The following is a 10,415-nucleotide window of genomic DNA, read 5'->3' on the forward strand; positions in this document are numbered from 1 at the left end:
CATAAAATGAAGACATTTGGATTGGATTAATAGTCCAATAAAATTATTAATCCGATGTTTGGTTAAACAATTGAAGTGGGGACTAATTATTTTAAACTTGACTATTAGTTAAGATAGGATACATAATCCAACGGATTCGTAGTCCTAGGACTATTAGTCATGGGAATGCTAATCCAGTCCGCCCAAACAAACATGGCCTTATGGTATGCGGAGCAGGTAGGTAGGTCATCTGATAGATATTATTTTCATTTCTCCATTTTCCCCTACAGAAAGCTAACTATTTGAGAAGAATGGACAGTGAGATTGAATTTTGTCACAGTAGACCGTAAACGAATTGAGTTGATTAGTAAGTTGTTCAAGTTTGACTCGAAAACTTGACGAGTTTCAAAATGTATTCAGTTTTACTTATTTGTTTTTCGAGTCGATCTTTACATGGGCTTTAATCGAGTTGATAGCGAGTCAAATTCAAGTAGCTTACTTTTATTTTTATTTTTGTAGTGCATATAAATTTGTTGAGTTGAGTAATAGTTTGTTCAAACTTAATTTAAAAATTTAACTAGATGAATTTAATTTGTTTATGCCTCCGTTTGGGAAGTGGGTTGGTTTTTTGACTTTTTGGCTTTTTTGGCTATTTTAACATGGGCTAAAAAGCTTAGTTTGGGAAGAGTTTTTTGACTTTTTTGAATTTTTTTGTGAGAGAAGAGTGTAATGATTATGGATTGGATGTGATGTTTTGTTTGTTGTGACTAAAATAGCCTATTTTGTCTTTTATAACTAAAATAGTCTCAAACCTCCTTGCCAAACGGAGCCTATATAACAATCAAATCTTGAAGGAGGTTTTAATGAGTTGCATACAAGTTGTGTTCGAATTGTTTAATTTATTTTATGGTCCTATTTATAGAGGCACTCTTTATTTAGCCTGGTTGCTCGGGAAACTAGTGTTTGGCATTGATTGACACGGATCCGGTTTCGAGGAATTTTTCTGAAAACACTTTTTAGGATACCCAATTGTTTTCTGAATTTTTAAAAATTGTTTTCAAAATAAAATGAAAATAAGTAGTGAGGTCTATTTTTGGTGTAGGATTGATTAAGTATACATAACGATCACCACCAGGCAACTAGAGGTACCTGAAGCTATTACGTGTCCCAAACAGAGTCTTATTTTCTATGCTTCCATCTTTATACTCAAAATCACAAGTCATTTTCATCACCATGAAAGTGAATCAAAACAGGCCATACTACATTGGAAATCTCTAGGCAAATTCAAACTTATTTATTATTAATTAAATCAGTAGAATTCACTACTTTTGGGAGACAAATGGCACATTGTGAATGATGTAGAACATTACTACCACATATGTGTGTAGATCTGTATCGGATTTGGCAAAATTTGAAAATTTGAATTCAATTTAATTAAGTTATAGTTGAAATTTGATTTGATCCTCATATTGAACATTAGATAAATTTGAAATTCACATATGTGATCTAATAATCCAACCTAATAAGGTAGAAGCTGCGGGTTCAAGTCCCGTGAATGTCAATAGATTAAATAAAAACCTCAATTCAACTCTCTTTTCTGTGAAAGGTAATGCAAGATTTCATTTCCCATGAGCAAATTTAATCTAATCTAATTGGATTCCTTTGAATTTCTTAATTTCCTAATTTTCGCACAAATTTTGCTCTTTCCTACGTTGCTTTCCAAGGCCCATCTAAGTGATGTGCACGAATGGCTAGGCCGAAGGGTCGCGATTCCAAGAGGGTGATAATCAATTTTGTTACATTTTCTAACTTGTATTAATAGATTACTTCTGTAGTTTATGAATTATTTTGCATTGTTAAATTGTATCTGATTTCTATCATACTTGGTTACCAATATGAATACAGTGAATGTGTTTTGCAGGGCCAGCCCTGAAAATTCAGGGGCCCTAGGTGAGTTTATAAATTTGGGCCCCTTGTACATACGCCCAAAAAAAAAAAAAATTTGCTAGTGGCCACTCAAGTTTGCTTGAGTAAATTTGGGCCCTTTGTTTTTTCAATTGGATTAATTTTTTTATTTGTTTTTAATATAAGCCTGCAACATATTTTTATTTGGGCCTTTTATAGTGGGCTGTTTTATTTTGGAGGGCTTCTATTTTAGTGGGTTGTTTTGTTTTTGAGGCATCTAACAATAATTGGACTTTATTTAAAACTTGATAATATAATGGATCTTCAAAATTTGGGGCCTTATTTTGGTAGGCACAGGCCTTACTCGCCTTAGCTCAGGGCGGGCCATGGTGTTTTGCTATACCGAGTAGAAAATAAATACATAAATAAATAAATTTTGTTTTGCTCAAAACTGGGATTTACCCATCTGGAATATTATTTTCACCTTCTAGTCACTTGTAATTGTAAGAAGTGACTGAAAACATATCTTTGTGGATTACGGTTCAAATAAAATTGTATCTCTAAATTTTTTACAAGGAGCTTAGAATTTGACCTTACGACCTTATTTTTCTACTGCCCATTAGGCCGCGCTCAAAAGAATATATTAGGGCCCATTTGTTTAACGGATTATATCAGATGGAATTATTAGTACAGTATGATTGAACAAAAAAATTATCATTGTAATGATATTAAGTTAAAAATATAAGATAAATTGTATTTATTTATGTAATAGTATGATGATATTAGTTGGTTTGAAAATATATAAAATTATGTAAAATTTTCATTATATAAAAGATAACTTTGGTGGTGTTTGGGAAGCAAGTTCCCAAATTTTTTTCTCATTTTTTTCACTAAAAGACAAAAGTTTTGCAAAACCAAAAAAAACACATCCAAACAAAATATCACATCCAACCCCATAATCATTTCACTTTTTCTCTCACAAACATCACATCCAACCACATAAAAACCCAACTATCTTCCCAAACACCAAAAATTTTTTATCTCATAAAAACCTACATCTACTAAAATCTACATAAAAACTCACTTCCCAAACACCATCTTTGTTATTTTTGTAAAATAAGATACAAAACAGTCATTTCATATCTAATCATGAGATTGAATTTGAATACCATCTTCCCATTAGATTGCTAATCCCCACACAAGAGGAACATGTAGTCCATGACCATTTCTGTAAACAAACATGAATTATGTGGGACTCACAGGATTAGTAATCCAATCCCGTGGACTATGGTGGAAAATAAAAGGTAGTGAATCTGAATCTCTAATCACTAATGTAACTGGATGACCAGGCTTGGACTGTCCAATTTATTTTACGGTCTCATCATAGAATCATCTCAATAATTCGAATCTTTAATTTTATAAAATTTTCTAAGCAAAGTATCTCTATTAAAATCAAATTAATTGAATATCAATAACTATTATTTTTTAGACAAATACAATTCAAAGTAGCTCTTTATATTTTAATTAATATGATTTTTTATACAAATAATCTATTTTGTAAGTTTCAATAAGGAGAAGTTATTGATTAGTCTTGAATCCTGTCCCATGATGTTCCAATAATATTGTGATTAATAGAGAAATAAGACTTAGAAATTTGTATCGCATAATTAAAAAATATAAAAATATATAATAAATTATGATTAATGTAGAAGATGACCACGCGACCCTGCAAGACTAAGATGGTGTTTGGGAAGTGAGTTTTTATGTAGATTTTAGTAGATGTAGGTTTTTATGAGATAAAAAATTTTTGGTGTTTGGGAAGATAGTTGGGTTTTTATGTGGTTGGATGTGATGTTTGTGAGAGAAAAAGTGAAATGATTATGGGGTTGGATGTGATATTTTGTTTGGATGTGTTTTTTTTGGTTTTGCAAAACTTTTGTCTTTTAGTGGAAAAAATGAGAAAAAAATTTGGGAACTTGCTTCCCAAACACCACCTAAGTAATAAGTTTTCCCTAATGAGAGGAATGGTTTGCCTTGTCAAGAAAAGCATGAGATGAATCCACACAATGGAGATACTCAACTAGTGAGGATCCAGTACCAGGTGGGCTAAAGCCAGGACAATTGGGCTTCTCACCCTAAATTTGAATATTGACACGTCAGCACATGGCTTAAATTTCACAGAAACTCCATGATACCTTCTGTCCGCAGCAATGTTAGGTATCGCAAAAAAAAAATATATATATATAAAAATATTTATAAAAATTTTATAATTTTTAAATCATACTTAAAATAAAATATTATACACTAATTAACATAATTTAAAAATCATAAATTTTTTATGATGATATTCATAAAAAATAAAAAAAAAAAAAAAAAATTTAGGGTTCGTTTGGTTTGTATTTCGGAAAAAATTTTGAGAAATTTTCTCTACAAATAAGTTTTTAAAAGTAATCAAACCAAACAAATTTTCCCAAAAAAATTTCTCAAAACTTGTAAACCAAACAAGTTTTCCAAACAAATCTCTCTCTCACACAATCAAATCAATCACTTTTTTCAAAACTCTCTCTCAAAATAATTTTTCAAAACATCTTTTGAAAAAAACCAAACCAAACAACTTTTCGTACTTTTTATCTCTAAAACACATCTTTCAAACACAAACCAAACGTACCCTTAATGTTCCCGACTTTCCGTCTGTCCCTTGTGTTTTATCATCAGACTGTGAGGTAGAAATGGATAGAACCCTCCACATGAGCATGAGTATGAGGTCCTCTTTTCTCTTCCCAAAAGATAACACAATCACTCACTCTCTCTCTCTCTCCACCACTCTCTCTCTAAACTCCCCTCCCTCTCTCTCCTCCACCACCACCACCACCACCACCACCATGGCAGCAATTTCAGCAGCAGCAACATCAACACCTTCCTCAAAGCTCATATACCCTTCATTACCCTCCTCCTCCTCCACCACCCCCACCACTATTCCACTCTCAAACCCCACTCTCCGTACAAAGCTAATCCTCTCCTCCACCTCTTTCATCACTAACCCAGCTCTCTTCTTAACTCCCACCCCCACGCGCCACCACCGCCGCCGCTCCCTCACCGTCCGCGCCGCCCGAGGCAAGTTCGAGCGCAAAAAGCCCCACGTCAACATCGGCACAATCGGCCACGTCGACCACGGCAAAACCACCCTCACCGCCGCCCTAACCATGGCCCTAGCCTCCATGGGCAACTCCGCCCCCAAAAAGTACGACGAGATCGACGCCGCCCCGGAGGAACGAGCTCGCGGCATCACCATCAACACCGCCACCGTAGAGTACGAGACCGAGAACCGCCACTACGCCCACGTCGACTGCCCCGGCCACGCCGACTACGTCAAGAACATGATCACCGGCGCCGCCCAGATGGACGGCGCCATCCTCGTCGTCTCCGGCGCCGACGGCCCCATGCCCCAAACCAAAGAACACATTTTGTTAGCCAAACAGGTCGGAGTCCCCAACATGGTTGTGTTCCTCAACAAACAAGACCAGGTCGATGACGAGGAATTGCTTCAATTGGTCGAATTGGAGGTTCGTGAACTCTTATCTTCTTATGAATTTCCTGGTGATGATGTTCCGATTATATCTGGTTCGGCTCTTTTAGCTTTAGAAGCTTTAATGGCAAACCCTAGTATTAAAAGAGGGGAAAATCAATGGGTTGATAAGATTTATGAGTTAATGGATTCTGTTGATAGTTATATCCCAATTCCCCAAAGACAAACTGATTTGCCCTTTTTATTAGCTGTTGAGGATGTGTTTTCGATTACGGGTCGTGGGACTGTTGCCACCGGGAGGGTCGAAAGGGGTATGGTTAAGGTCGGTGAGACGGTAGATTTAGTGGGTTTGAAGGATACTAGGAATACTACTGTGACTGGGGTTGAGATGTTTCAGAAGATTCTTGATGAGGCTATGGCTGGTGATAATGTGGGTTTGTTGTTGAGAGGTATTCAAAAGGCTGATATTCAGAGAGGGATGGTTTTGGCTAAACCCGGGACTATTACGCCCCACACGAAGTTTGAAGCGATTGTGTATGTGTTGAAAAAGGAAGAAGGCGGGAGGCATTCTCCGTTTTTCGCGGGTTATAGGCCTCAATTTTACATGAGGACTACTGATGTCACTGGGAAGGTGACCTCTATCATGAATGATAAGGATGAGGAGTCGAAGATGGTTATGCCCGGTGATCGTGTCAAGATGATTGTTGAGCTTATTATGCCAGTGGCTTGCGAGCAGGGAATGAGGTTTGCTATCAGAGAAGGAGGGAAGACTGTCGGAGCTGGCGTTATTCAGTCCATTATCGAGTGATGCCCAAGTTGAGCTTCTTTGTTCTTCGCTTTTGTATGGTTGCAAAGTTCATATCTTTTAACTTTCTGAAACTTTTTTTTTTTTTTTTTTTTTCTCTTTTCTGTTTTACAGAACATCTTGAATCCCAATGTCATATATGCTGCATTGTTTGGTTAATTGCTATGCCTCTTAGTTTAGTTTAGCTGGACAATGTTCTTATGATGATTTAATGTGATGTACTTTTTTGTTGTCTCTTGCTTTGGATGTTGTTGAGCTATGGATGATCACAAAGTGATCAAAACTTTTGATCGCTTGAAGAGATTGAGAACATTTTGCAACTTTTGGCCATGTTAATTTTCCATGTAAACTAATTTTTATTTTCTCTAGGCTATGTTTGGATTTTGTATTTGTGGAGGGAAAAGTGAATGAAGTAAGAGTTAAATTATTTAGGCATCCACATAAATTGGTGGGTGCTTACCATTTATGCCTAGCACTCTATCGAGGATACTAATTCATGTGCTCAATTGGTTTGGCTTCTACTCTAAACCCTTGAATTGGTATGAGGGTAATTTGGATCTAATATACAATACTTGCGCTAAATCTCTGCTCCATTTAGGTTATAATGCACTTCTGTTTTTTCATATTGATGAAGTAAAAACCACAATTTGAATTGGGAATGAAGGTAAACTATATAGATAAGGAAATATCTTGGGTTAGAGCTTTTTAGCAATTATGTTAGTTTTGTCTTGAGCTCATAAAATGGCTGGATTTTTATTTTTATTTGTTTAACATCAGGGCTTATGATGAAAGGTATCGTGTAATGGTTAAGTAATCAAGTTGTATATAGAAAATGTGAAGTTCAGTATAATTTTTACTTTTGCGCAATTTAATGTTATCTACTAAGTTTTTGTTGCATGATAATCATTAACCGGTCGCTACCTTTTGATGATTAATTTTTGCATGCTCTTGGGCCTTTACAAGCTATCTATCTCCACAGACCAGACGCCTACTGTAAGCCTTATAAATTTACAAGTAAACCTGTACTTTAGTTAAGCTTTTCTTAGTGTCATGGGGGAAGAAGTCTCTCATCTTTAGATGGGTTGCCCTTTTCTATTTTGTTTCATTTTCTTTTAATGGAGTGCATTTACTCTCTCCCTCTCATCCATAGAGTGGTTGCTCTTTTCTATTTTGTTTCATTGTCTTTTAATGGAGTACATTTCCTCTCTATCTCTCTCACAGTTTACTTGCTCATTGCGCTAACATCACTTTGTACTCATCCTTATCAGTGCTATAATAAGAACTGCACTGTTTGTTACAAATCCTGTCCTCTTCGATAGGGAATGGTGGACAGGCTGATTAGTCGAATCGAAAAATCTGTGAGAAACACTGTTGGGTGTCAAATATGAATGCATGAGGTGACATGGGAGTGGCCTAGGCAGATTTTGGTTGAGTGCTAAGATATTCTTCAAAAAAAAAAAAAATTTCCATTGATATAATACGATGTTTAGCGAAGCATATACATAAGTTATTTATTTATCAGAGTTCTCCTTACTGTTATATTGTTAGCTGCTCTTATTCCATCATAGCAAGCTTTTGAAGCATATTTAAGGTTGCTATGCAAATATTTCAAGTGCCACCCCATTTGGTTGTCTGAAAATAAGGTTCATTTATCGATCTTGTATTAAGTCGTCAAGGAGGTTATTTAAAGTGATGATCTTGCTAATTTTATAATTCAATCGGACAGATAGATCTTGAACTTAGTATTACATTGTTATTGGCACTTTATGAAGTGGCTTTTTGTATTCTCTATTGCTTAGCACTCTCTCTCTGTGTTAATCATTCTTGGAACGTGGTTTACAATGTGCTAGTCATTTGTTAACACACGATCATATCTGAGAGGCAAAATCCTCCCCTGGCTACTTTCGGTTTGTCCATGGTAATACCATGCAAATTACTGTAATTGGTCGATCATTTTCTCAGTGCCGTAGAATCTTGCTGAGTTCTTTAATTGTTTTGGTCATATGATTAATTATATTGTGCTATAGCTATATTTATGTCATCTGTTGCTTATGGAAATGAAGTTTTTCACTTCTGTGTCTTAAGGTTCCTTGATTTATCGTCCATGGTCCTTGATATTAATTGATTGTGGATTCCTGACATTAGGGGTGTAATTGATTTGGTTAAAAAGTTCGTCACTGAATTCACTCGAGTCGCCTTCAGTTTTGCTGATTGAGAATTGAAATCAATCACATGCTGCTAATTGGTTTGTGTTGGTTTTCTGTTTGGTTTGTGGCTGTTTTCGATTAATTTAAAGGAGATTCACTAGATGCTTTAAGGGGCCGTTTGTTTTTTAGAAGTAGAATGGAAGAAATTCATATGTAAAATTATATTTGTTTTGATGATAGTTGTTAGTATAGAGACTGTTAAATTATTTTTATATAAAATAATAAAATAAATAAATAAAAATACAAAAACATTAAACATTAATGTTCAAAAAAAATACCTGACATGTAAAAAATAAAAAATATATATAAAAAAAAAAATTAGTCCGGTGGACTATTTTCTAATACCAAGTCCTAAGCTCTCATCTTAATCCCCTCTTCAAGACCTATCCTAATCTGAAGGGGATTATGAATCTCCTCTTCATCTCTCAAAACAAATATTAGTGGATTTCATTTGGGGGATTTGGTCATAGCCCCTTCACTATCTAATTTCTCTTTCAAAAGGACAAGAATTATATAAGTACTTTCAAAACCCCTTGATATTTTAAAACTTGTTTCTTTTACTATATTACCCTCATATCTATCAGCTCTCCTATTAAGACATTTTCACTATGTATTTCAGAGTAAAATTTTACTCTGTATGAAAGTAAAATTTTACTCTGAATGAGAGAGAAATTTTACGCTCTGAAACTAAAAGTAAAATTTTACTCTGTATAAAAGTAAAATTTTACTCTGAAAAATAAGTAAACTGTAAGATTTTGAAACTAAAAGTAAAATTTTACTCTACATCATTCTCTCTACATTTTCACTATGTATTTCAGAGTAAAATTTTACTCTGTATGAAAGTAAAATTTTACACTCTGAAACTAAAAGTAAAATTTTACTCTGTATAAAAGTAAAATTTTACTCTGAAAAATAAGTAAACTGTAAGATTCTGAACCTAAAAGTAAAATTTTATTCTGTATAAAAGTAAAATTTTACTCTGTATAGAAGTAAAATTTTACTATGATTCTGTCAAATGAAAAAAACAGAGCAATAGAATCAGAGTAAAATTTTACTCTGGTTCTATCAAATGAAATTTGATATTTACTCTGAAAAATCGATGAAACTTTGAGCTATGAGCTTTGAATCAGGCCTATAATCCTTGAATCAATCGATGTTTACTTTGAAAAATATTGAATCATGCCTATAATCCTTGAATCAGGCCTATAATTTGAAAATTTTAGAGAAATATCAATTTTTCATACCCCGGTTCTTCAGATTTTTCAGATTTTTAAAACTTTGAGCTTTCAAAAATCTATATATTCGAATTCAAATCTCAAAACACACAAACACACACATATATATAGATATATCTATATATCTCGGGAGATTAGAGATCGGAATCGTTTATGGTGCACAGATTTGAGTTGAAACCCTATATCGAAAGAGGGAAGAGAAGCTTGCGGAGGCTCTGGAGGATGATGAAGTCATGGAGAGGTAACGGTCGAGGACGGAGTCGATGGAGGGGTTGCCGAAGGTGAAGGTGTTACCGGCGTTGGAGAAGGTGATGACGGCGGCTTTGGTGCCGCACAAGTTGCAGAGCTCGCCGGTCTTCTTGAAGAGGCCATCTGTGGAAAGGAAGAGAGTGGGGAAGAGAGTGGGTATAATAGTCATATAAAATATTTAAATAATAAATTTGTCCTTTATGTAAGACTTTATAATTATGAAGGGATTTAGAAAGTATAAATTTTTTTTTAGTTCTTTTAACAATGAAAGAAAGGTAAAGAGGATTTATAACCAAATTTCCCATTTCATTTCATCTCAATCCTAATTTCAACTCTATCTCTCAAAACAAACAAGCCTGAGTGTTTTTTTAGAGAACTATTTAGGCTTTTCCTCGTCTGAAACCACGAAGATGTCAAATCTTTTGTGATATGCTGATTGCGTAACACCCTAAGCAGCAATGTGTGTTTCTTCAATTCTAAACAATCTAAACTTTTTGGTGTTTTAACGT

General features: G+C 34.7%; 1 protein-coding gene across 1 annotated transcript; it reads left to right on the forward strand.

Moving 5' to 3' along the window:
- The first annotated feature begins 4,565 nt into the window (after positions 1 to 4,565).
- On the forward strand, positions 4,566 to 6,449 carry RABE1B (RAB GTPase homolog E1B). Its single transcript, XM_028234095.2, has one exon. The coding sequence runs from the start codon at positions 4,614 to 4,616 to the stop codon at positions 6,216 to 6,218; it is 1,605 nt and encodes a 534-aa protein (XP_028089896.2). The 5' UTR covers positions 4,566 to 4,613; the 3' UTR covers positions 6,219 to 6,449.
- Positions 6,450 to 10,415: the final 3,966 nt, after the last annotated feature.

This window comes from Camellia sinensis, chromosome 4, assembly GCF_055761805.1.
Source record: "Camellia sinensis isolate YWXY chromosome 4, ASM5576180v1, whole genome shotgun sequence".
In the NCBI taxonomy this organism is placed as follows: Eukaryota; Viridiplantae; Streptophyta; class Magnoliopsida; order Ericales; family Theaceae; genus Camellia; species Camellia sinensis.

Excerpts from the sequence above, each read along its gene's own strand:
- RABE1B (XM_028234095.2), top strand. The coding sequence starts at position 4,614 with ATGGATAGAACCCTCCACATGAGCATGAGTATGAGGTCCTCTTTTCTC.